The sequence below is a fragment of the Macrotis lagotis genome, chromosome 1 (genome assembly GCF_037893015.1).
Source record: "Macrotis lagotis isolate mMagLag1 chromosome 1, bilby.v1.9.chrom.fasta, whole genome shotgun sequence".
In the NCBI taxonomy this organism is placed as follows: domain Eukaryota; kingdom Metazoa; phylum Chordata; class Mammalia; order Peramelemorphia; family Peramelidae; genus Macrotis; species Macrotis lagotis.
In genome coordinates, this window is record NC_133658.1 from 60,432,841 (window position 1) to 60,460,072 (window position 27,232).

The following is a 27,232-nucleotide window of genomic DNA, read 5'->3' on the forward strand; positions in this document are numbered from 1 at the left end:
ATCTCATAAACTCCCGTAGATTATATAATCTCTATGCTGATACTCAAATCTATTTATCCAGCCCTAACTACTCTATAGACACTCTCCAACTAGATGTCCAATAGATACCAACATATCCAAGACAACTTATCTTCCCTCACTCTCCCCCCAAAAAATCCTTCTCTAAAATTTCCCATTATTGTTGAGGGTTCACTATTCTCCCAATCATCCAGACTCACATCTTGAGTGTAATTCTCAACCTCAAGCCCCAAGCCCAATGTTGCCAAAACTTGATTTTACCTTCATACCTCATCTCATTTATGCAACCTCCTTTCTGACACTTCCAACATCTTAGTTCAGGCCCTCATCACCTCATTCCTGGGACTACTGCAATAATCCTTTTAGATTTTTTTCTTCCCCTTCTAGTCCATCCTACATTCATCAGACAAACTGACCTCCCTAAAGCAAAAATCTAGGGTCACTTCCCAACAAATTGGCTATCACTTCCAAGATCAAATAGAAAATTCTGTTTGGTGATCAAAGTCCTTCATAATCTATTTTCTAACTTCTCCAGTTTTCTTATACTTTACATACCCCCCACATACCCTGGTCCAGTGGCACTGGATTCCTCTTTTCTTCTTCTTTTTTTTTTTTTTGGATTCCTCTTTTCTTGCACAACATCCCATTTCTCAGGTCTGGGTCACTCCTCATGCCTGTAATTCTCTCCATGAACAGTTTTCTTCCTAATCACAGTGTTTGGTAAATAGCTTAATACTTATTTTACTGATTGACTTCTGTTCTTGTTATATCTTCTTGGTAAATATTCCTTTGTAAAATTTTATTGATGTTAATTGCCTCCTGGTGATATCAAGAGCTACTTGGCTAAATTGTTAGTGGGGCATTAATAAACTTGTTAAATGATATTGGAATAGCAATCACTGATGAATATTGGAGAGAATATGAGAATTAGAATCCAAAAGGATTAGAAAAACCACCAAACTTTCTGGGCAACCTTAGAACCCTCCTAGCTACAGCCTCCTAGCTACATTTAAAATCCAAGTATGTAGTTGTAGAACCCAGAAGGGGCCTTGGATATCAAGTCCAACCCCTTTGTTTTACAGATGAGACTGAAGCCAGAACTTTAAATGAATCACCCAAAGTGTCACAGGGAGTGGGAGATCCAGGACTATTGCATGGGACTGCCAAAAAGACCACAGTGACCAGAGTAGAAACAGATAGTAGAGTGAATCTTAACTTCAGAAGACATGGATTCAAATCTTGGGTGACTCTGGGCAGATTATATGATCTGTGATGCCTTGCCTAGGGTTTAGGCATTAGTGGAGGGGGGTGGGTGTGAAAATGTCAGAAAATAGAAATACTAGGTTTAGGGTAGGAGTGCAAGGGAGGGATGCCACTTGTATGACATATATCTGTGAATTTTACCTTCTGTAGAGCTCAGCCCCAACTGCCAAAACAGGATGTTGTTGCATCCACATGCTAGAGTGGGCGGAGACCTCAGGATCTCCCAAGTTGGCAGGTGCTGGTCTTCACCTTTATGGGCAGTTTTCACATGAGTCAATGAAGTGTGGGGATAGTTGGGAGGGTTGACCCTAATTAAGGGAGTTTGGTTTCTACTTAAAATCTTTAACTCCTTTCTAGGCTCAACTCAGTCCCCACCCCACAGAAAGCTTTTCCTACTTCCCTGCCCAGTTAGCACTTTCCTCCTCCTCAAATAGATCTTCTCCCAGTAAATATTCTACTTCATCCACTCCAGTAGAATATAAATTGAGGAAACTTTTGGTCTTTGTATTTCCAGTACTTGTATTTCCAGTACTTGTATACAATAATCACTTAATGAGTATTTTAAGGGAAGAAAGACATTGGTTGGTTCTTGAACTTCATTCTCAAAGAGGGCCAAAAATGACATCACTATGTCAGAGACCTACAGTGCATCTGACTGCCTGATCTGACTAATACAAGCTCATGTGAACACCTGGGGTGGATTCTCTAAACTTGGCCATCTCATGTTTTCTTTGAGCTGCCTTCCAATTCTGCCCTCCTCATTGCGTGATGCACCCTCTCCTATGAGGGCACACCATGCTGGGTGGTCCTGTGCCAGTGCCTCTTAGCTGCACAATCAATTCCGAAGTCGAGTTTCCTTGCATTGCTTTTTCTGACCACTTTGTAAGCTCTTTCCCTGTATGACTTCTCCATAAAACAGTCTTTTTGGCAAACATACGTCTGGCATTCTAATAATGTGTCCAGCCCATCTTAGTTGAACTCTCTGAAGTAATGTTGGAATGCCAGGCAGTTTAGCTTGAGAAAGGAATTCAGTGTCTGGAATCTTCTCCTGCCAGAATCTTTCTGAGACAATTGAAATGGAAGCAATTTAATTTCCTGACATGGTACTGGTAGACTGTCCAGGTGTCACAGGCATATAGCAATGAGGTTAGCACAATGACTCTGTGGATCTTGGTGTTCAGTCTGATACCTCTTCTCTCCCATTCTTTTTTTCAGAGGCTCCCAAATACTGAGCTAGCTCTGGCAATTTGAAGGTTAACCCCATTGTCCTTGTGTACCTCCTTGGAAAGGACACTGCCTAGGTAAGTAACTTCTCCATTTGCTGTAATTGATGGTTCCACATGTGGATGGTGTGGTGCTGGCTGATGGAGCACCTGGGTTTTCTTGGTGTTGTTAGACCAAAATTATCACAAGCAGCAGAGAATCAATCCATACTTTATTGTATCTCAGCTTCAGAGGCTACATTGAGGACACAGTCATCTGCAAACAGATCATGAACTAACACTCCCTCTATTTTGGTCTTGACTTGAAGCCTTTTCAAGTTGAAGAATTAGCCATCAGTGTAGTAGTTGACCTTGAGACCATGTTCATCCTCATTTAAGGTGTTTGATAACATGACTGAAAACCATGATGAAAAGAGCAGGCATACAGTCTTTTTTTCACTTCACTGTTGACTGGGAAATCTTGAGAGCATTGTCCACTACCCAGAACCTGGGCAAGCATGCCATCATGAGAATGACACATAATTCTGATGAATTTCTCCAGGTAACCAAATTTGGACAGGCCTGACAGTATCAAAGATCTTGGTCAGCTATACAAATGTATATAGATGTCTATTCTGCTCTTGGCATTTTTCCTGGAATTATTGGGCAGCAAACACTATATTGACTGTTCTTCGATCTTTTTCTGAAGCCATACTGGCTCTCAAGTAGGTGACCATCTTCCAAGTGAAGATCAACCTATCAAAGAGGACTCTGGCAAGAATTCTGATATTGATCTAACTTTATAATATCATTCATGGTTGCTTGGTAATAGCAAAAATATTAAAATTATTGGGTCCAATGATTAGTAAATAACTAAATTGTGACATCAGTCATATCATACTTTGCCATTTAAAAGGATAAATATGAAGAATGCAAATAAATATAGAAATTTTATAGAAAATGATAGCAGGATTGGAACATACCCATTTCTTCCAACTTTATATAAAACCCTAAAGCCAACAATATTTCATATATGATTAGGCACTGAAGATGTTATCTATATTTTGTTAAAATTTGCATTCTATTACCAATTTTCTTTTTTTCCCCCCTTTATTTTTATCAAAAAGATAAATAGTTAAGATTTTAATGTTTGGGAGATTTACTGATAGTTATCTTACACATGCTAGGGGTTTAATAATAGTTGTTGAATACAACTGAACATACTATTAAAGAAGTGTTAAGTTTATAATAAAATAATAAATTGCTTCCAAATTTATAAGCAAATATTAACAGGATAAATTTGCCTTTAATGTATATTTAAAGGGCAGAATTATATATGAAAATAAAGACAGATTCTCAAAATTGAAGTTGAAAATTTTTTATAAAGCTCAAAAGGAAAACATATAGTTATATCATATAGTAAATCAATGTTAACCAGAAAAGAAATCACACGCTATAAATTTGAAAAATACTGTTTTACATACTTTACAAAGGCTAAAAGAATAAGTCAACATTCTAAAAAAGATTAATTCAACTTCAGAAGTCTTGGTACTCTTCCTTATCTAAGACTGCCACATCATTTTTTCCCCTACCCTCATATTATTGATTGGAAATATGTCTCTCTGGATGGTGGAGCAATGTCAAATAATCAGCATATTTTTCACTGGGCAATAAAGACAATTCTTCAAGTAATAACCTCAGAATTCTACAGATTTACATTAACTGCCCTTAAAACTGGCTATACCTGTGGGGAAAATAAATGTTAACTGTCCCACACTGTCTTCTTTGATGTTCAATCTAGCCCAAATTCAATGTCTTCATTGCCTTCCTTGTTCCCATGCACAAGCAAATCTTCGGTGTCTATCAAAAACTGCACCTTATTTTTTGAAGTATCATTTCCTGTTGAAACACAATTCAAAATGCCAGCTTTATTCCTGAAAAATATGATGACATAATTACTGAAATCTGTTTATTCTGTTAAAAGACAAGTTTACATATACAGAGATGTTCAATAATCCGATGATATTCCTAGCTTCTTTAAATTGTTTAACAGTTCACTGTTTAGCAGAAAATTATTTAATATAATCCTGAACTTGATTAATTTATGAATAGCCACAGATTTATTCTTTGGAAAATGTCATGCTGGCTACTTAATTGGGGTTAGAGGGATTATCTTCTATACTTTAATACGCTAATGCTATATCCTATCCATAGGGTCTAGTAGCATTCAAGCTTTTGCCATATTCAACAGATACCATATTTATGTGCTAATAGTTTTTAATGAGCATGCCAATTTTAAAAAATAGTGTGGAAGTCAAACAGGAATCATCTACTCATTTAGCAGCTTTTATCACTCTGCATGGTTTGAATGAATTTTTGGTTCTTTGCTTTATCCGTTGCTGTCCTTCCCAATTCAAGACTGTTTCATGTGTTTATAGAGGATCATCACTAAGTCCAAGTTTAGAATGACAGTCCAAGGCATCGAAAGTGTAAAAAGTTCAAGTTATTTAAAGTTAGTGAAGCCAGGGAAATTTTTCCTTCTATGGTGAGACCAACATGTAGGGCAGATGACAACTCTACCAGAATTTCTGCTATTGGTCTATATTATGTTTTCATCTTCAATGTTTTAATTTATTATAAATGATTATTAAATTTTGAATTTTATTACTAATACTTCATATATTATTTCCTCATTAAATGTGTAATCTTAAAAAGGTTTCTTTTCATTCTTTCATTCTTCAATAGAATTTTATTATATCCAAGGAACCAAGGAGTAATATATTCTCTATAACTAGAGTTCTGTGGTGGACTTAGTCTTGCCCAGCTTCTCAAAGAAGCTTTTTCGATGCTGTGGCTACTTTAATTGGAGAAAGGAATACCAAATCACAGAGATACAACAAAGAGGAAAAGCAGAATTTGAGTAACATCATTCAACTGGTAGATATGATTTGTCTTGGTCAGAGAAAAGACTGTCACTTAGCATTGGGTCTGAGGCTTGTGGCATTAGCTGTGGCATTCTGGGCAAGTTATTCAATTGGAGTCTCAGTTACTTCATTTGTAAAATGGGGTAAGTAAATTCCTACCTCTTTTATTCAAGTTGCTAGGAAGAAGGCATGAGGGAATCCTTAAAGCATTGTTATATAAATTAAGTAACCCCTTGTTATTACTAGATATTAAAATATAAGAATTACTGTCTCCAGAGGGTTCATGACATAATCTCAATCCTAATCCATGTCAAAGCTGGATTAAAGTTACTTTCTATAATTAAATCGGGTTTCAATTTAGAAAAGATGTAAAATATGGCAAACAAAGTCATCTCTTGGATCTGGAGCATAGGGTTCCAAAATAAAACAAACTCTAGATTATATGAGAGCATCAATTTATACCTTAGAGCTGAGAATCTGCCACTTTAAATGGCAGATCACTGAATACTACAGGTCCCAGGACAGATGATAACCTGAGAGTCCCTGGACTCCATACCGGGAAACCTGGCCCAGCTCAAGGGAAAATGATTGGCTTTGAGACCTGCCTCTTCCAGTTTTCAGTCCTCTGAGAATGGCCAGATTTTTCCCTCAGAGACTGTTTACAAAGTTATACCAGTATATTTTCAGTGAAGAAATAGGCTTCTCATGTACCTGGGAAGTTCCACGTTACCTGACAAAGAGGGTGAAGCTGGAGCATCATTCTTATCTACATCAACACGAGTTTGCTGATTTTCCTCATTGCAGTTTGGGGACTCCACTGATTCCTCTGATGGGTTTATACTGATCTCTTGAATCAATGGTTCTGAAGGCTTTGTGTTGTCATTTTTGGTCTCCAAGTTTCTGGTTGATTCTGTTTCAAATATTTCTGTAAGGGGTGTGATGGTCTTCTTTGAGGTATCTTTAGAAATTTTAAATATTGTACTGTCTTTCTCCAGTTCAGGCTCACTGTCATCACTTGTTCCAGAAATTATTTCAATTTTTGGAAAAGAGGTTTTCTATTAAAAGAATAGGAGATACAATGAAAATCTGTCACTTCCCCCTAGGCAGGTGCTGAAATGGATGCCCCAATCCACACTGTCCAAACTCCCACCAGCAAGGAGCCTGGGCCTTCTCCAAGGCCTTCCTCAGCTCCTGCCTCTCCATACCTTGGCACCCCTGAGGCCACTCTCTTCATCCAAGCGTCCCTTCTACATGGAGTCTCTCCTATATCTCCCTGTCCTCCCCAAGAAGGAAAGGAACAGTGTTCTGTTTCTGACTGGCAGAAGCTCGACTTGGCTGTCCAAGACCCTGATGGAGAGACAGGGTCCAGGACTGACCCTAAAGCCTCAGGATCAGTCATGCTCCCAGGCCAGTGTCCACTGACAGGATCCCAGGAAGTGTGCCCCAAGAGAATGTGGGCCAGCCACAGCCACTGGAGGTTCACAAAGGCAAGCTGCCACCAGAGGCCTCAGCACAGGAGAAAATCAACTCCCATCATTGATGACACTTACATTTTCAACTGAATTGTTGAGGAAAGTCTCATCCTCCTCTATATCTTCTAGATCAGGCAGATCCTGAAAGATTAAATTACAAACTATGTCACCAGAGAAGGAGGGGTTAGCAAAAACGTCCTGAGAATTTTGTCAGAGAAACCAATCCCAGAGGAAGCCCACCATGCAAAATGGAGTGGAAAAGGAAGCATCTAATAGTGGCTTCCCTCCCTTCCACCCTCCACTATCTGGAAAGTTGCAGTAAAAATGTGGAATAGTCACAGGATATCAGAGATGGAAGGAGTCCTAGAGATCTAGTCCAGCCCTCCATGTTATATAGGTTAGAATGAGGGCTCAGAGAGGTGAAGCCACAAGCCCAGATCAACAGGACATGTAGTGGTCAAGTTGAGAAGAGAACCTCTCCTCTGATCCAATGCACCACCAGTGCCCTCCGATTATTATTAATATCAGGGAAAGACTGGCTTGGAGAGGAGTTATATTTAACTAGATACTGCAGATTATAAAATAAATATTAATCACCATGGACAACAATTACATACATCAATGAAGAGCTTGTTCTTTGTCTCCAGTTCTAATTCCTCAGTTCCATTTAGTTCTGCCTTCTCTGCAGTTGGGGCTTTTAATGTTGATTCTAAGGAACAGTAAATATTGTATATATATCCTGGAATTAATTTTGTAGGCTGTTTTCTAGTTGATAAACAGAGGAAAACAGGTCCAAGAATAAGATGGACAAAAGAATATAGGCCCCAAATCTAGGATGAAGTGACTGTGGAAAAGGAAATGACACTGAAGTTAGAAAGGGCCACCCACATCATAAGAAACATGGAAAAAGCTGTACAAAAGAGAAAAATTTCAGGCTAGAAGAATGAGACACAAATTTACTATGTGTGACCACCTAGAAGAAGCCGTGAACAAGGATGTACAAAATCTGGATGAGGGTCTGGAGAGATTGCTGCTTTGTGCAGGTCTGGAGAAATTGCTGCTTTGTGCAATGAATGAATTTAAATGTAAAAACTAAAAATGTTCAGTTGGTTGTATTGATGTTTAATATTAATCTCCTAATAAAAATCTTTAAAAAAGGAAAGAGTTCCTCCAAGGGCAGAAGCTACCAAGAATACACTTTCTTTGGATGTAATTAGTGTCCACAGAGTGATTTGGAAGTCTGGTCTTGAGATCATAGTTCTTCTTTGTCAGACCCTAAGAAACAACTTCAGGAACCTTGAAACCAGAGGGATAATGAAAAGCTACTCCCAAGATCAGAGGTAATACTGCAACAGCAGAAAGGTCAGCCTTCACTCTGGCCGGACTGAGCTGCCTCCCAACAGGGCCAGGTCAGGAAGGGCATGGACTGGTCCGGGTGGGGGGGGGGGGGCTGGGGGGAAGAGAGGAGAAGGTTCTTGTGCTTATAGAGGGTGGGGAGGGACAGGAAGTCTTAACAAGGCCAGGGAGTCAAGGAAGGAAAGGGTAGGCATTCTTGAGAGCTAGCTCAGTCCTCCCCAGGTTACTGTTAGCAAGTGGCTGCTCAAAGAAAAACTTTGGATTAGCCTGAGTTTAAGGCATTAAGAATACTTCCCAAGACCAGGTCTGATGACTTGTTGCAGACACCTCTCAGCAGATGTTTATTCTCTAAAGGACTCACAGAGAGTGAGGCATGGCTTGGCTCTCTGCTCATGGGCATCTCTAACTTGATATTATCTTCCTGTCCTGCTCTGGGGTCTGGGAGCTGTGTTTGTCATTTGAAAATCTGGGTCTCACCCCTCACCTTTAATGGTTGCCTTACTTTTCCCTTTTGAATCTTCAGGAAAGACTTCATCCCGAGCCTCAAAACTCTCTTGGACAAACTTCTCTATCTTCTGGTGCTTTTCTTCATTCTCAGAGGTCTGGGGAGGTTCTTCTGTGCCCTCATCTGTGTTCATACTGTCATTGGATGATGACATCTCTTCTACATGAAGTGAGAGAGTGAAGAAGAGGAGGACTTCAGACTTATGTCTATGGAAATGTTAGGAACCAATCAATGGGGACGCTGTCTCGACCATCACCTGGAAGACAGGGAAGCCCACCTAACTATGCCCTGACACCTATGTACTCTTCACTTCCCAACACACTGAGGACTGCCAAGAGGTGCAGTGTTGGGGGGCTAGTGTTGGACATAGAAGAGCTGAGCTGGAGTCGAGTCAGATACTGATCCTGTTTGGCTCAGTTTCCTCTTCTGTACAGTGCAGATCATAGTAGCACCTCCCTTCCGAGGTTGACATGAGACTCAAAGGAGATAATGTGTTTGTAAATCTTTAACTAGTATACACAGGCCAGCTGTGATGGTGAAGATGACCACTATTCTACCAGTCCACCCCAACAGGGTGCATAGTATCCACCAGGCAGGACGGAGCCCCAGCTTGGGGTCTGCCAGTCCTGAAGGTGTGCCCAGAACCCTAACACATAAATGGAAGCAGCATTAAGAAGGATATAAGAGAAGCAGATGAACATCCCTTGCCTTTAAGAGATTCTTGGGAGGTGACCCACACACCCTTGAAGGGGTTAATAGCATCAAATATTAGATAACACAGCAACTGCCAGCTCCTGATTCCCTATGTCCTGGGGAAAGGACTCCCAATACAGAGACCTGAGTGAAGCAGCCTTGGACAGTGGTAGAGTCTTGTTCAATGGGGACTCAGGAAGCCATGAACTCTATGCTTTTGGTTTGAATGGTTGGCGTGGGGACTTCTGAAGCCAACCACAAGCTGCTCTGATGCAGCCAGTGTCAAGACTACCTAGAGTCAAAAAATTCATCACCCTGATGCCAAGCTGATCCAGAATACCCCCCCCCACCATGAAGGAGACACTGCTTGTTATCAGGGCCATCTGGGGAAATCCCCCCAGGCTCCTTCACCTTACTGAGTAGGACCTGCCAGCTCACTCTCTCCTGACACAGCCTTCAAGAATCTAGGGTTATTTCTGTGTCATGAAAAAGTATCCAATAGAAGAGGATGTAAATGGAGAAAGCCAAAATTGTCATAATAATTAAACTTTTAAAAATTGATTTAAAAAATAGTTGAGAGCAATTAAATTAGTATAAAATTGTAAAGACCTAAAATTAATAAAATTTATTTAATTATATGTTGAGTTATTTTCTAGCTCAACATGGGTTATTTTGAAAAATTAATTTTTTTCATAGCCTGAGTCAAATTTTTCTCATTATTTGACCATGTCTTATCTGTCAATCTGAAGATGAACTGAGCTAAGCAGAGGCAACTGCAGAACCTTAGGATAGGGCATATTATGTGAAAGTTATCAGTCAGGGGAAGACAGTGGACTTCATTGGTCTAGGGAATTCCCAGTGTACAAATCTTTCTGCTGATGCATATCACAATTTATCCAAGTTGTACAAGGCAATGAATAATTAAGTGACATGCCCAGGATCACACACCCTTGTGAACTCAGGTCTTCTAGTGGCAGCTGCCAAGCCAAGCTGCCTCTCAAGTTAATATTGAGAAGGATTAATGTGTCCAAATGAGCTCTGTTGGGACTGTTCATCTTTTTTATCAAGATACCTTTTTCTTTCTGTTTCTTTTTCTCCAATGCTCTTTGCCTGATCGTGGCCAATGCTTCAATGCTATCTTCAATCTTCTTCCTTTCTTTGGTTTCCCATTTCCCTTTTTCTTCCCTCTCAGCTTCAGTCCCTCCTATAGCCCAGGCTTCTGCACATGCTCTGTTTAGAAGAGAAAAACACAGAATTCCTCAGAAACACTTAGAAGTGGGGTGTGTATGAGATTTAAAAATCTGCAATTCAAAAGAAAATAAGAGTATATGTTTGGATGATCAAAAGGTTGTTTTTTCTCAATGGAAAACTAGTGAACCTATTTATAAATCCTTTTTTGCCTATGGGGAAAAAAATGGGCTAATGGTTAATTTTCCTTTTAAAAAAGTCACCTGATTCTACATGTCCCTGCAATTTGTTGCTGTGGAGGTAGGCTCTGGAAGTTCTGCCAGGGGTGCCAGCCCAGTGATGGAAAGTGTGTATGTGTCCTAATGCTCTAAATTCATCACTAAAGCAGATTTTCTTAATGAAGTTGGTACAAGTGAATGCATATTTTAAAAAAAAACTCTCTCCAAAATATTCTCCAATTCAAACTCTTCATTCCATTACAATTTTCTCCTCAAGTAAAAATCTAAACTATTGAAGTTTGACCTTATGTCTGACAATCTGAAAAATTAAAATTTACTCTGAGTATTACACTTGAGGTTGTATTTGAATCTCAGGTCTAGTTACACTTAACAATCTATGTGACTAAGCTAAGTAACCTCTCTGAGCCTTGGTTTTCTCATCTGTAAAATAAGGATAAAGTATTCATACTTTTCTTCATAAGGATTGTTTGGTAGATCAAATGAGATATCTGTGAAAGTGATGTGAACTGTCAAGTGAGAGTTGTCTATTAAACTCATCAAAATTATTTTTACCTCTCCTTTGGAAAAACAGGCCTATCATCTAAGTAGGTTAAGGCTTTCAGTCGAATGGTAACAGTTCTTCTGTAGTGTGAAATTTTCCTAATTACTGTGTTTCCCATCAAATTCAGTACACGCTAAAAGCAAAGAAACACAATAAAATTAAGTACTGCAGATAAAATTGCTATTATTAAGATAGTTTCATATTCTGTGCATGAAGAGGTTATGAATTTATAAGATATATCTTCACAAAAAAGTTATGACTTCTCAAATCCTTTATCAGGTAATTTAAGAATCACTTTTTCATTGGAATTCTTCAGATACCTGAATGGCTCTTTTTCTTTGACTATGGTTTGATATTTCGTTCATGAAGTTTTCAAGAATAATGCAAACTGGGGTAGCTAGGCAGCACAGTGGATAGAGCACCAGTTCAAATTTGGCCTCAGACACTTAATTGCCTAATAGCTAGATATATTCATTCTCAAGCATACTTAACCCCATTGCCTTAACAAAAAAAAAATGATGCAAATTATCCTCTAACTAAAAGATTCTTGAGGCTTCTGATGGTACAGTGGATAGAGAGCTGAGCTTGGAGTCAGGAAGACCTGAGTTCAAATTCAGCCTCAGACACTAGTTGGTTGAACTTGCCTCTGAATGTCTCATCTTTCTCTGTAAAATGGGGATAATAATAATAAAGGTACCTCCCTCCCTAGGTTGTTGTAAGGATCAAATGTGACAATAATTATATAGTGTCTGATATAACATTTTCTAGGTCTCAGTTTTCCTGTAAAATTAAGAGTTTATACTAGAATCTAGATCAAAGGTTATGACTAATCTGATCCCCAATTTCAGGGGGACTGTTTGTGAATTTGAATGAGAAATGATACATTTCAATAGAACTGGTTTTCTTTATATTTCATTTTATGCATTAAAAAACAATATTAAGAAGAGAGTTTCAAAGGTTTCAGCAATCTGCCAGAGAGGGTCAGAACACAACAAACAGTTAAGAGTCCCACCCTGGATAATTTATTTCTGATATTGTCCATCTCTAGTGATTAAATTATTTCTTCTACTTCAATCCATTTAATTAGACTCAATCTATGTCTGATTTAATCAGTATTTCCATTCCCAACCAAAATCAACTTTCAAATCAAAAGTACTGCTTGTCAGGGTGGCTAGGTGGCGCAGTGGATACAGCACTGGCCCTGGAGTCAGGAGTACCTGAGTTCAAATCTGGTCTCAGACACTTAATAATTACTTAGCTGTGTGGCCTTGGGCAAGCCACTTAACCCCACTGCCTTGCAAAAAACCCTAAAAAAATAAAAGCACTGATGGTCAAACATAGGAGTCATTGTCTCAAGCATAAAAATGCCTCTTTATCATATTCTGGGGATGTCACTGGTGTATGGAGCTCCAGACTGTGCTCACCCACTTAGCCCTCCAGAGGACAAAAAGAGCAGTTATAATATGGATCAAGTACTTAAGACAGCTCTAGGATCTTCCTGTATTCCTCCGATTTTCACTATTCCTCTTCTGTTTTCGAAGTTCAAGGCAGGTCACCAAATAACAGCTAGATATATACATTTTCAAATATCCTTATGCTTACAATAATTCCTTTCCCTCTTGAGGAACCTTAGAGGTCCACCTCTTGGAATTCTTTCTAGAATAGCCCTGACAATCCAATCTCTTCTTACAGAGCTGCACTATTCTAGAGGGCAGAGTTCATTTCCTGGGGGCAGCTCCAAAAATCATTATGTTTTCCCTTATGTGAAACTGAAATCTGATTCTCCACTGCTTCTATCTTTTGTCCTCTGCAGTCAAGCTGGACATCTAACCCTTTCTCTCATCCTTCCTAATTCTCTTTATCTCCCATTTCAATATCCAGAAAAGGGTGGTCTACAGGGGCCTCACCATTTTGGTGGCCATTCTTTGAATATGATCCAGTTTGTCACAACTCACACACATAAAGCATCTTCCTCACAACAACCTTAAAGGTAGATAATGCAAAAATATCATTGTCCCCATTTTATAGATGAGTAAACTGAGACTCAGAGGGGTTCAAAGTCATGCAATTAATGATGCAAGAGGTTTTTCCTGAATGTTCTTTCTCAAATGTGGTACCCAGAACTGACTATGCAGAAAAGTTAGTGTTATGAAGCTACAGTTCTAGATTCTTAGCAACTTTAAAGAGGAATGACTTTCTTCTTTGAGTTTCCATCCCTAGCACTCAGGAGGTGCCCAGTAAGTCCTGTGGATTGACTGATGGGTAGAATGAATGAAGACTAATTGACGAGGCTTCATTACCAAGTCGGGCATGATCTCCAGGACAATGAGGATATCAGGGTCACTCAGCCTGTTGTTGGAAAGGTCAAGCACACATATACTGCTGCAGTCCTTGAGGTGCTGGATGTCTTCCACAGTCTCCAGAAGATTGTTAGCAATCTGCAGAGTGTTTAGAACTGGGAGGCAAGCTGAAAGAGATAAAAGAGAAGCACTGAAGATTATGGGAAAGGTAAAGGACAAGATGGCAGAGTGATACTTCATCTGTGGTGCTTCTTACAGAGGTTCTCGATGGTCTTGATATAGTTATTACTGAGGTTGAGGGAACTCAGTTTTGTCAAGGGTTCGAGGTTCTCAATCTTATTAATTAAATTTAACTGCAAGTAGAGGCATCGCAATTCTGTCTGCGCCTGTAGGTTCTCAATTTTCCGTATCCCATTACATTCGAGCCAAAGACACCGTAATCCTGTATACTCTTCCAGGTTCTCGATGCAGTCAAAACCTAGAGCAAATGAACACACAGATGAAGCCCAGGAGAGTTGGTCGCAGCTAAGCAAGAATCACCCCAAAGCCTGATGCCACAGCCCACCTGGGTCATGGCCTGACCCAGAGGGTAGGCTCTTCAAGGCCTTCCAGGAGGGGCCTGGCCTTGCCTGGTGTTCCTCCCATCCACACTCACTATCCCCCAGACAATATGGACCAATCTCTGCCCCACAGTTTCCTCTTGGAAGCTTTCCCTATGCCCTTGACCTGTTACACAACACTTAGGAAGAAATTCTTACGTTGATGTTTATGACTCTGCTCCACATTATGAAACAGGGCTGCTTGTGATTCCTCTGGGACTGGGGCTCATTGTTACTCAAGCTCCCTCACCTTTCTACCCAGGGTTGAAAGGTCTGGTGGGATGGTGCCCAAGACCGGTTGGAGGTGAACATGAAGGGGAAATGTGTAGGTACTCTACTAAGCACTATTAAGATACATTACCTCATTTGATCTTTGCAACACCTCTGGGAGGTAAGTGCTATTATTATGCCCATTTTACATCCTTGGAGACTGAGGCAGACTGTGGTTAAGCAACTTGCCCAAGGATACCCAGTCTGAGGCTGAATTTGAACATATCTTCCTGACTCTGGGCCCAGTGCACCATCATATTGTGCCACCTAGTTTGCTCTAAGGCAGCTATCAATTGAGTTTTGCCTAAAGTTGGTTGTAACAGGATGGGCAAAAGATCTCTGCAATTGAGCCTGTTCTGAGTCCGTGATTTTTTTTTATAGGAACCCCTCCAGGACCCAGAGCTGCTAGTGCTTGGGCACTAGCCTTGGCGAGGCTTCTTGCTGGCAATGATCTCAGATGAGCAGCTCCCTGGCTCCAAATGTCAGGCTCCTCATCTGTTGGATAGGGTAGAGTGGGTCAACCCATGGTTCTCTCCTGTCTAAGGCCCAAGCTGGTAAGTTGGGGGGTGTGCCAAGGAAGAGAAGGAACTTGAAGCAGGTAGATGGAAGGGAAGGGGGGGCATGAGCTACTTCAACCTTGTGTGAGGTACCCTGGTGGATACTCAATGATGGGATGACACTGGTCTTTAGGAAGAGTTTATTTCTTGTCTTTAATGAGCAGAGAAGGCGACAAGAAATAATTAGTGAAAATCACAAAAAAAGCATTGTTAATGTTATACTGAATATACTTAGAGACCAGAATGGCTGGTTCAGATAGTGATATAAGAAAAAATAAAATAAAAATGGAGAAGTCTTTGACAAATTTATAAAAGAGGCTGCCTAGAGGAGGAAATCACAATGGATGAGCGTCCCTTGCAGGAGTGGTCAAGGCCATGGAGGGATTGAGTTTGTCCTGGGGAAGGCCTGGTCTGGCTGGAGACCGGTTAAGGAAAGAGAGCCTAGGGTATGGAGAGCAGGATACCAACGCCAAGAGTTTGTCCTGGACACAATGGTCAAGGAGTCAATTTTGAGCATAGTTTTAGGAAGCAGTTGTAGTCTTGTTGTTCTATATGGGAGGGATTCAGGAAGGGAACGACTAGGCTCTGAACAGTAAAGTCAGCAAGTCTTCACAAAAATCTAGGTGAGATATGAGCAAAGCTGAAAGCTCCTAAACTCAAGGGTAGATGAAAGTTCAAGTGTGAAAGGAATGGCTAGGTAGGTAAACAGCTCTTATTGAGCCCACAAGACTAGAACAAAACAAAACCAATCTCTGGAGACTTGCTGAAACAAAATGAGAGCACCGTTGTGGTTTTATTGATATTGTTTTATTGGAAATGGTCTTCCTCAAAAATGTAAAATCCATAGTGACCAGTCCCAAAGTTCAGTGGTATGAGAGTTTCTCCTTAGTGGAGAATGGTCAATGCCCCATGTCTATGCCATCTCTATATGAGGGGCAGGGTGGAGCTGGTGAGGGCCAGAGATAAGAGAACTCAGCTTTCCTCAATCTGCTGATTTTCTTTGAATTTGGGGAACTCTGGATTTCCAAAGAGAAGATGGTTGATAGAAAGCCTACTTTAGATTGCTGAGATGGAGGAAGCTGACATGTGTCCCCAGACTGCAGCAGTAAAGATGTTGTGAATTTTCCTTGGGTTGAGGGAGGTCTGTGTGTGTGTTTGTGTGTATGTATCTCTGTGTGTGCAGGTCTCTATGTGTGTGTGTGTGTGTCTATTTGTGACTGTGTGTGTGTTTGTGTGTGCATGTCTGTATGTTTCTGTGTGCATGTGTACATGTGTGACTGTGTATATGTGTCTGTTTCTGTCTAGGTGTGACTGTGTGTGCATGTGTCTCTGTGTGCATATGTCTCTGTGTGATTGTGTATATGTGTCTATGTGTGTAAGAGTCTGTGTGTGCATGTGTATTTCTTTGCTCATTTTCGTGAGTTTTCACCGTGAAATTTGTGTTTGGTGGAAAAGGATATCAAGCTTTCTGTCCTGCTTCCTGCACCCAATTAGAAGGTAGTTGGATCTCATAAAGTGCATCTTCTAGTCTAGACAGCAGCTTGCCTTTTGGAGAGCAGAACAGCCAAACTTCTGATCTCAATTTCTCCTTCCTTCATTATAGAAACAGCCTTCAGAGTTTTTGTGAGAATCCAATGAGAAATCTATTGAGTTCTGCCTACAGTATCTGCTTCGCACCAGATACTTCATAGATACTTATTCCCTTCCTTTACACATTCTCTCACTGATAGTAATCCTTCAAAATGGGTAGAGCAAGTGTGAGATTTCTATCCCCATAGAAGAAGCTGAGGGTCAGGGAGCACCCCTCACACCAGTGAGGGAAAGGTCAGGACTCAATCTTGGTTTTCTGACTTCCATCCAGCCCTCTTCTTACTTCATCTACCATGAGGCCCACAGGTAAACTTTTGAGCTTCTATCCAAAAACAGGAGCCTTACCTTTGAAGTGTAAATAAAGTGTGTCATTCAATTCTGGAGTCACATACAATTTTTGCTCCTTGCAAAGTTTTCTAAGCAAACTTTTTGTCATTCTGAAATTGATATAAAGTAAATTAAGTGATTTTTAAAAAATCAGTTCTAAAATTTATGTTAAACAATTTGGAACTATCTGAAAAAGTTAAATTGTTCATACCCTTTGACCCTTTACTATTGGGACTACCTCTCAAGGATATTATTGACAGGAAGAAAGGACCTATGCATAACATAAATAGTCATCATCGTGTTTTTAATGACAATTAGAAACAAAATGTGGTCAAACAATTAGGGAGAAAATAAATATATGAATGAAATGAAATATGGGATGACAAATATGAAGGATTTTAAAGAATCTGAGAAATTCAAAGTGAAGATAATGAGGTGAGGAAAGTAGAGCTGGAAGAATGGTAGGTCTCTGTGACTACAACAATGCAAACAATATGGAGTGGCCACAGAATTCCAAACAGTTCCAACAGTTATGTACTGGTCAAACTGCTATTTGAAAAGGTGGATATTGTTTGGACACTGTTAGGAAGTGACTAATGGATCAAAAGAAAAACAATAAAGTTTTTTTAATTTATGTTTTTGCAAGGCAGTGGGGTTAAGTGACTTGCCCAAGGCCACACAGCTAGGTAATTATTAAGTGTCTGAGTCTGCATTTGAACTCAGGTCCTCCTGACTCCAGGGCTTGTGTTCTATCTACTGCATCAATAAAGTTTTTAAAAGAAGAAGGAAATCAGGATGAATAAAAGAAAAAAAAGTCAAGTGATGAGACATGGTCCTAAAGTATTTATACTGAAATAGTTAGGAAGCTTGATGCCTATAAGAACTGTTTTAACTCTTTTCTTTTCAATGTATCCAGCAGAGATTTCAAACACTCCAGTGGCAACTCCTAAGTGCCACCTGAACCATATTAAAAGATAATTGGGGGGTGGAGCCAAGATGGTGACAGGAGAAGAACCTCTCCTAAGTGTTCTCTCCATAATATTTCAAAAATCATAAAATTATGACTTTAACTAAATTTTTGAGACAGAACCCACAGAGAGATCCAGTGAGGCAATTCTCCAGACCAAGTTAACCTGGAAAATAGTGGAAAGGCTCCGCTCCATGGGGTTAGAGGGGCGGCTCACGGCAGCTGGGGCAGTTTCCTGACCTACACCCCAGGGAGCACTGGGCACAACGTGGAAGATCAGCAGGGGCCCTCTGCAAGAGTGAGCGCTTGAAGCCCAGCCCTCAGGACACTCAGCAGCAGTGGCCAAAGCAGTCCAGATCCAGGAAAGGGAAGCAGGCTGAGTGGGTAAGCAGGAGCCCCCAGGCAACTGAGCCTTGAGTGCTCAGCCTACCAAAGGTAGGGGATTGGAGAAAGACTTCCAAGGTCTGTCCTCTGTGCCTGGAACAGGACTCTGGGGCTCTGACTACATTCAGATCCTGATCACAGTCTAGGTCCCTCATAGAACAGCAGCCCCCCCCCATTTCAGCCCCGTGGCAGAGGGGTGCACTTGTGGTTATTAACAGACTAGGAGGAAAGACAGAGCTTCACACACTCAGATCCTTGTGGGGGGGTATGTCCTAGTAATACTCAAAAGCTCAGGAAGCACCCCAAAACCAGGCACAGGCTGGGGAAATGAGTAAACAGAGAAAAAAGAGGGACACCATTGAGAAATACATTGTCGGTGATCCCAATAAGGATCAAAATACTCAATCTGAAGATGAGGAAATACAAGCTTCTGCATCTAAAGACTCCAAGAAAAAATGGAAATTGGGCTCAGGCTATGACAGAGCTCAAAAAAGATTTTGAAAATCAAGGGAGATAGAAGAAAAATTGGGAAAAGAAATGAGAGAGCTGCAGGAAAAACATGAAAAAGTCATCAGCACCTTAGTCAAGGAGATCCAAAAAAATGCTGAGTAACATGTTAAAAACCAGCATAGATCAAATGGATAAAACAGTTCAAAAAGTTATTGAGGAGAAGAATTATTTACAAAGCAGAATTGGCCAGATTGAAAAAGAGATAAGACACAATACTTCAACACCAAAAGAATAAAAAATTAGGAGAAAATGTAAAGCATCTCATTGAAAAAAAACAACTGATCTGGAAAACAGATTCAGGAAAGATAATTTAAAGATTATTGAGATACCTGAAAGTCATGACCAGGAAAAGATCCTTGACCTCATTTTTAAAGAATTCCTACAGGAAAATTGCCCAGATATTCTGGAAACAGAGGGCAAAATAGAAATTGAGAGAATCTACCAACCTCCCCTGGAAAGAGATCCACCTCCCCCCCCCCCCAGGAAAATTATAGCCAAGTTCCAGAACTCCCAAGTCAAAGAGAAAATATTACAAGCAGCCAGAAGGACACAATTCAAATATAGTGGAGCTGCAGTCAGGATCACACAGGATTTAGCAGCAACTACATTAAGGGCTTGTAGGGCTTGGAATATAATATTCTGGAAGGCAAAAGAGCTTGGAATGCAACTGAGAATCAACTACCCAGCAAAACTGAACATCCTCTTCCAGAGGAAAAAATGAACTTTCAATGAACTAGGGGAATTTCAGTTGTTCCTGTTGAAATGACCAGAGCTGAACAGAAAGTTTGACCTTCAAATATTCGACTCAGATGAAGCATAGAGAGTGGAGAAGGGTAAAATATGAAGGACATAATGATGATGAACTACATGTATTCCTGCATAGAAAAATGATACTGATAATACTCATATGAACCTTCTCAGTTAATAGAGAAGATAGAAGGAGCTTTTATAGATGAAGCACAGGAAGAGAGCTGAATTTGAAGATATAATATATTGAAAAAATGGAGTCAATAGTTAAAAGGGAATGTACTAGGAGTAAGAGAAAGGAGAGGTGTGAATAGGCTAAGATATTTCATATAAAAGATTTTTACTTTGCAATAAGCTTTTGCAATGGTATGGAAGCAGGGAAGGCGAAGGGGGTTGAGGAAACTTTCACTCTCATCAGAAATATCTCAGAGAGGAAACAGCATACACACTCAATAGGGTATAGATATCTAGAGAGAAAAAAAGGAAAGAAGAGGGCAGGGCAAAGGGGGATGTGGGTGATAAGAGGAGAGGGTAGATCATAAGAGGGAATAGTCAGATATAACACATTTTCTTTTTTACTTCTTGCAAGGGGCTGGGATTGGATGGCTTGTCCGGGACCACAGGGCCAGGTGGTTGTTGGACCTTAGGGGTGGTATGTGGGCTCAGGGCCTCTTGGCCCCAGGGTTGGTGATCAGTCTGCTGCACCACTCAGCTACCCTACAGCACATTTTAGAAGAGGGACAGAGTAAAAGGAGAGGAAAAAATATAGTATATGCTAGTGGGGAGGTATGAATGGAGGGAGTTGTGATCAGCAATGGAAATGGTGGAAAAATGGAAAAATATGGAAGTAGCTTTTGTGATGGACTTATCATAAAGAATGGGATCCATCCACAACAAAGATGGTGGTGTTGTAACACAGGCTGAAGTACATTTTTTTCCCTCTTTCCTTTACTTTATTGCTCATGGGGGTCTATATCTAATGGAGGAAGGGGGTATTATGTTTACTCTTAAGCAAGAATATTTTAGTAATGCATAAAAAACATCTTTTGTACAAAATGCATTAGACACAAATAAATACATTCTTCTGCTTATTCAAGATAAAAACATTAAATAAATGTTTACTGGATTAAAAAAAGGTAATTGGGATATTTAACAAAATAAATGAAAAATACAATAGAATATCCATAATGTTACTTTGTGTTTTCTAAGTCAATATGGACCCTGGGGATTTGAGTTTGATAGACACTGAGGGAAATGCAATATTTAAAAAAATTTAATGTAATAACTACATAGCATTTTAGAGTTGTTCTGTCTTATCTAAGGAGATAGGAGCTTATTCCATACTACTTTCTTTTATCCTAGCCTTTCCCCAAAAACACCATAACGTTACCTATGAGAATTTTCCTTTTCCTTAGCTTTTTGGAAATAGACATAAGTTTTTGAGTTTTGATCATCATTTTGTGTCTGCTCATTTTGGTGCCATTTTTCCAAAGAATTGTCTGTCAACTTCTCCTTAGGATTAATCTCTGAAAGAAAGAAGAGATTTCTTTGTAATTAATACAAGTAAAATATGATAATTTTATAAAAAGGACTCCAATCATTAACTGAATCTAATATCAGCATTTTAGCCTGTTTGCTATTAATATCAGCAATTCTAACAGAAAAACAAAGAAAAATGTAAACATTTTCTAAATCTGAACAGTAGCTTGTGAGTAAATATTAGTAAATGTTTAATTGAGGGCTCCCCATAAGAAAATGAATGCATGAACACTTTTGAATTTAATCTGCACTATTACAGTTTTCTCTATCATTGCAGATAATCATCAAAACAAATCAAGCCTTGGTTTCTTGCATGGCTGAGGTGTAAAAGCTCACACTGAAGATTTAACCATCAGCTCTCAGGATCTGATTTGCTCTTGTTCCCTCCGAAGTCTGAAGTTTAATCTAGGGTCCAGTTGAATTGAAAGCTATTGTAGTGCAACATCAACTCTAGGGGGTTGGTGACCACCTTTAGGTCTCTATTCCTGGCTATTTGTGGAGAGGTTGACCACCAGGTGATCAATGTTTTTGGCCACAAACATGCATCAAGATGGTCTACTGAGAAGTACCATGGGGACAGAGGGCTAGCTGTGGAGGTGGACACACAGGCCTAGAACCCCAGCTGTTGTCCCAAGCTTCCTGTGTGATACTGACCAGGTCAGAGGAGGAGGGTTGATAAGATGACCTTCTGGGTCTAGTTCTTCATCTAAGACTCTACAGGGTCACATTCTGATGAGAGGATGTTGGGGTTGGCTTCTCAGAAGGGGGGCTGCTACTGGTAAAACCACTCTAAAATCAGGACCCCTAAGCAGAGGGAGGGCTAGGTAAGGGATAATACATATTCATAAAGGGCCTCAAGGAGGGGGAGCCACAGAGAAGGAAAACCTGAGTCCCCACCCTCAGAGTTGCATTTAATGTGAAGGGAAGACAACATGCAACAATCAAGTTCAATGTATTGCTTTGCTTATTCATTCATGCACATCACATATATTTGGGACCCGAAGGAAGCCAGGAAGCAGGATGAGCAGGGTCAGTGTCCTGGGGGGCAGGTTGGGGAGGCTGGTGGGAGTAGCAGCCAGGAGGCCAGTATCACAGTAACTCACTCTGTGGGTGTGTGCATGGTGGAAAGATGGCAGAGTATAGGTAAATTATACAGAGAGCTCTCCTTGTAAAACTCCACAGACCCAGAAAATGCCCCAGATCAAAGATGAAGTAATTCGAGAAACAGTGGCCACGTTGCACCATGCCACAACATGCATTTGCCTTAAAAGACTTTTACAGAGAATTTACACTAGTCAAGAACACTCTCAAGACTTCAGCAAGCTCTCCTGTGTGACACCGACCAGGTCTGAGACCTTTTTCTAGCTCAGGTCTGGTCATAGGTGAGAAAGGAAAGGGAGGAAGGAGGAAGCAGAAGAACACTAGATTAAGGGAGGGATTAGTCCTAAGCAAAGCAAACTCTAAAGAGGTACAAAAATATTAGAGTTCTTTTTTGAAGTATTAAAGAATAGGGAATCTGAGAGAATGCCCCAAAATTGAGAAATAGTTGGGCAAGCTAAAGCGTATAAGACACAATATTATTGCATAATTGGAAATGACAAAGGGAATGATTTCAAAAACACCTGGGAAGATGTGTAGGAACTAATACAGACTGAATTGGGATCAGTGATGAGAACTAGGAAAATAATTTCTGCAAAGATAACAATACCATAAAAATAAACAATTTTGGAAGTGTTAGAAACTCTGAGCAGTATACTGTCTAAACACAATTCCAGTGGATTAATGATGGACCATGTCTACTCCCTTACCTCCTGATGGTAGGGTGCAGAACTCAAGAATAATAATAATAATAATAGTCTTTTTTTGGACATGGTTAAAGTAGAAATTATGTTTCACCAAATATATGTATATGTACATACATGACCATCTCCAGTCATCCTAATCCATATCTGGCCACTGGATCCAGATAGTTTTGGAGGAGAAAGTGAGGCTGGTGACTTAGTACAGCACCGCCCCCCATCCAAGTCTTGTGCTTCTCATGGCATCACCACCCTGATGTTGATGTTTTGAACAAAAGAAAGACAACCCCCCCCCACACACACATACACATACACGTGTTTTCAATTTCAGGGGGTGAGGGGAAAAGAAGGCAGATTTTTACTGACTAAAAAATTTACACAATTTAAAAATAAAAAAGGGTTAGAAAATTATGAGGGGGGCTAGCTAGGTTCTGAAGGACTCTAAAAGCTAAACAGGGTTTTTATACTGGATCCTGGAAGAGACAGGGAATCAATGAAATTTACTGAGTGGGGAGGTAGGGTGACCTGGTCTGGCTTTAGCTTTAGAAAGATCAATTTGCTAACTGAATGGATGAGTTGGGAAAGACAGGGAGAAAAAGCAGCAGCAGGTTATTTCAACTGTCAGCCAATCAATAAGCATTTATTAGTCACCTATTATAAGCTAAACATTGTGTTAAGTACTGTGGCAAAGCCAGCCCTGCCCTCATGCACCAATCATGAACATGCAGGGTGAAGAGGATGCTGAAAGGGCAGGCAGGCCAGGAAAGGCTTCCTGTAGAAATAGGATTTGAGACAGGACTTGAATCCAGGGCCAGAGCTGACAGAGGGGGCTTCTTCTTTATGGTACAGTCAGAAGGCCAGGGCCGATGGATGAAGGTGGACGGGGGCATAGCTTTAAGGTGTCATGGGAGGGTGGCATGGTTGTGCCTCTGCTCTGGTGGCTGCCCAGAGGATGGCATGGAGGAGGAAGAGACTTGTAACACTCTAGAGCTGTACCAGAGTCGTAGCAGTGTCAACGGAGAGGAGGGAACCTTTAGCAGAGATGGGTCAGAGGGTGGGAGAGTGTAAGGAGGACTAACAGCAGAGTGGTGTCCTTGACAGCAATAGCTAAGCTTGGAGAAAGAGAGTTGAGGGGAAAAAGACTAGGTTCAGATATGGACACTCTTGAGTTTCAGATTTTTATTGGCATCTTCCAGTTCCAGGTGCTTGCAAACAATTGGAGACTCCACACTGGAGCTCAGCAGAGACCCTAGGGCAGGAAAGTTATAGATTTGAGTCTCACAGCAGAGAAATGATAGCTAAATCCAGAGGAGCTGATGAGATCAAGTGAGACGGTGCTGGAGAAGAGGAGGGGCAGGGAGCCAAATGAAGGGTTAATAGACAGTGGAACCGGAGTGTGGAGACACCAATTATAGTTGGTCTTCTAAAGGAGCCTATAGAATGATAGTTGGCAGGTTGGTTGTGGTCCACAAGGACATCTCTATGTTGGGCTTAAGTGAGGGGTGTCTGGCTATTTTTGAGGAGTCCAATACAAGCTCCTAAGGCTCTACACAAGTTGGACACAACAGTCTGAATGAATACTCAGGGTGGAGATATCTTTAAATTTGGGCATCTCATGTTTCTTTCGAGCTACTACAATTCTGCTTTGTTCTTAAAGTGTAGAACCTCCTCTGTTGAGGGCACGCCAAGTTGGGTGGTCTTGTGCCAGGGTCTCCCATGCTCACAGTTGAAACATCTCACGTCCCAAAGTTCTTAAGAGGAGTCTTGAGAGTGTTCCTGCCTAATGTAAATTCTCCGTAAAATAGTCTTTTAGGCAAATGCATGTTTGACATCATGCCATGAAGCCAGCTCTCTGGACTTATGGTCCCTGCATTAGAGTTGAATGCTTGGCAGTTGGGCTGCAATCTGGTGTCTTCTCCTGCCAGTTGATCTTCAGAATCTTCCTAAGACAAAGCAATTCAGTCACCTGGCATGGTGCTAGTAGGTTATCCAGGTCTCACAGGTCCTCAGCAATGAGATCAGCACAACAGCTGTTGACCCTCAGGCTTGGTAGGCAACCTAATATCTCTTCTCTCCCACAATTTCTTTCAGGGCTTCCCAAACACTGAGCTTTCTATGGCAATGCCTTGGTCACCCTCATTGACAAAGTGTGCTGCCAAGGTCAGTGAACTTGTCTACAGTTCTCCAAACATCTCCATGTGCTGCAACCAATAGCCCCACATATGGTGCTGGCCAGTGGAGAACCTCTGCTTCCTTCGTGTTTGCTGTCAAGTCAAAATAAGCACAAGCAGCAGAGACTTGATCCATCCTTTGTTGCATCTCAAAAACTGTACTGAGTGCACAATCATCAGTGAACAAAAAGTCATGCCCCACCTCTCCTTCCACATTAGCCTTGGCTTGCAGCTTTTTCAAGTTAAATAATTGATCAGTATGGTAACTGATCTTGATGCCATTTTTATCCTTGTTGAAGTCAGCAGGCAAGGAAGGATCAAGTGAGGGTTTTTTCACGATGGGGAGATATGAACATATTTATAGATAGAATATAAACAGGTAGTTAGGGAGAGATTAAAGGTGAGAAAGTGTAGGTTATAAGTGAGGGCAATCTGCTAGAGGAAACAGCTTGCATAAGAGTAAAGGGGTTTACCTTGGTATGAAATGGGTAAAGGAGAAGATAGTAATAGAAGGCATATAAATGATATGAGGAATTGGTCTCAATTTATTTTTCAATAAAATATAAAGATAAAGTTCTGGGGAAGGAGGAGCCATAGGGTTTGAGCAGGGATGAACAGGTTTGGAAGAGTCACTGTGGAAAATGGGATGAGAAGTTGACAGAATTGCCTAATAGCAGTGAGGGCTCAGTTGAGGCTATGTAACATAAATTTATAGTGGAGTCAGTTTAGAATAGTTTTGTGATTTTTCTCTACCTTCAATTGCAGATGTAGAGGTGCAAGGGTAGATAATTGGAATCATCCAAGGGTGAGCTTGGCAGAGCATAATTGGTGGTAAAAGGGATCCAAGATTCAAGAAAAATGGGCAGTATACAGTTGAACTGGTTTCCAAGAGTCAAGATAGGGAAAGGAGGAGAGGGTGGCTAGTTCAGAGGAGATGGAGTCAGAGAGAATTGAAAGGACAAAGGATTGGAGAGCATGATATAGACAAAAAGGATTTGATAAAGGAAGGCAGAGGGATTAGAGTGGAAAGAAAGGACATCTCATATGAGGGGTTTTATTATTCCTGAACATGTTGGTGCTACACTTTAAGTGGTAACAAAATCAAGGGTATGATCATGTGGCTGAGGTAAGAGTGAAGGAGGTGATCATGGGAAATGAATAGGATGCAGAGCGCTTATGATATAGAGTCAGTATGAAGTTGGGGAGGAGGGAAAAATTGTGGGAGGGGAGAACTCATTGAGGAAAGAAGGGGAGGGACCTGGGAACCTATCAAAATATTCACGAGGATTTTGATAAGGTGGAAGATGTGGATTGTATGAACTTCAAAAGAAAAGAGATGATGGAAGTAGGGGGGGAAGCAGCAGGATCCAGGAATGAGGGAATGAGGGCCAGTACCAAGGTGGTGTCTGTGTCAGAGGGGAGAAGGGGGCATCTTTGAGAGATGTTGCAAAGGTAGAAATGATGGGTCTTGGCAACAGATTGGGCTAACAAGGCGTAAGAGAGTGATGAGTTTAGAGGGACACCGGATCCTACTGGTGACAAGGGAAAGGGGGGCCCCCAACAACAAGAGGGAAGATGGTGGGTGAAAATACCCAGGACTTGGAAAGATACAGTTTCTGAGGAGAGGGTCATAAATCATTCAGGGTGACTTGCCTGGTACTCTGCCTCACGGAGATCCAAAGCTCTAAGGTCACACTGTAAGCTGTGTGAACACTCATGTTCACACTCATGTCTGGCAGTGCTGCGTGTAGTTCTCTATGGGACTGACCTTTGAGATGAGAGGTCACACTCTGAGAATATGACAGGGATGGCAGGCACAGGAATGCTCAGGATCAAGGGAGGGCAGAGGAGAGCCAGAAGCAGGGCACAAGGCAGGATCCGAAGGCCGGAACTTTGGGGGAAGGTCCATGGAGCACCCCTGAAGAGAGACTGCCCTGGTGACTAGTCTACTCTGCCATCCATAACACGATTCTGTGGAGGATCCCTTTGGTTGCCTCATCACTTTCACACACAAGAGGGGGGCAGTAAGTAGTGGACAGAGCCCTGGCCCTGGAGTCGAGGCCCTGAGTTC

General features: G+C 40.9%; 1 protein-coding gene across 3 annotated transcripts in view; it reads right to left on the reverse strand.

Moving 5' to 3' along the window:
- Positions 1–3,845: 3,845 nt before the first annotated feature.
- Positions 3,846–27,232, reverse strand: part of DNAAF1 (dynein axonemal assembly factor 1) — a 41,876-nt gene continuing 18,489 nt past the window's right edge. For 2 of the 3 annotated variants that reach the window (XM_074201980.1, XM_074201984.1), the window contains 11 exons: positions 21,043–21,178; positions 17,063–17,154; positions 13,958–14,179; positions 13,702–13,868; positions 11,413–11,534; positions 10,506–10,663; positions 8,720–8,899; positions 7,497–7,588; positions 6,958–7,020; positions 6,138–6,462; positions 3,846–4,382 (listed from right to left, as the gene is read on the reverse strand). In XM_074201980.1, the coding sequence (XP_074058081.1) occupies positions 4,276–4,382; positions 6,138–6,462; positions 6,958–7,020; positions 7,497–7,588; positions 8,720–8,899; positions 10,506–10,663; positions 11,413–11,534; positions 13,702–13,868; positions 13,958–14,179; positions 17,063–17,154; positions 21,043–21,178 (1,664 nt within the window). In that variant the 3' untranslated portion in view covers positions 3,846–4,275. The remainder of the gene's footprint in view (positions 4,383–6,137; positions 6,463–6,957; positions 7,021–7,496; positions 7,589–8,719; positions 8,900–10,505; positions 10,664–11,412; positions 11,535–13,701; positions 13,869–13,957; positions 14,180–17,062; positions 17,155–21,042; positions 21,179–27,232) is intronic. The other variant, XM_074201981.1, reaches the window with a different exon arrangement.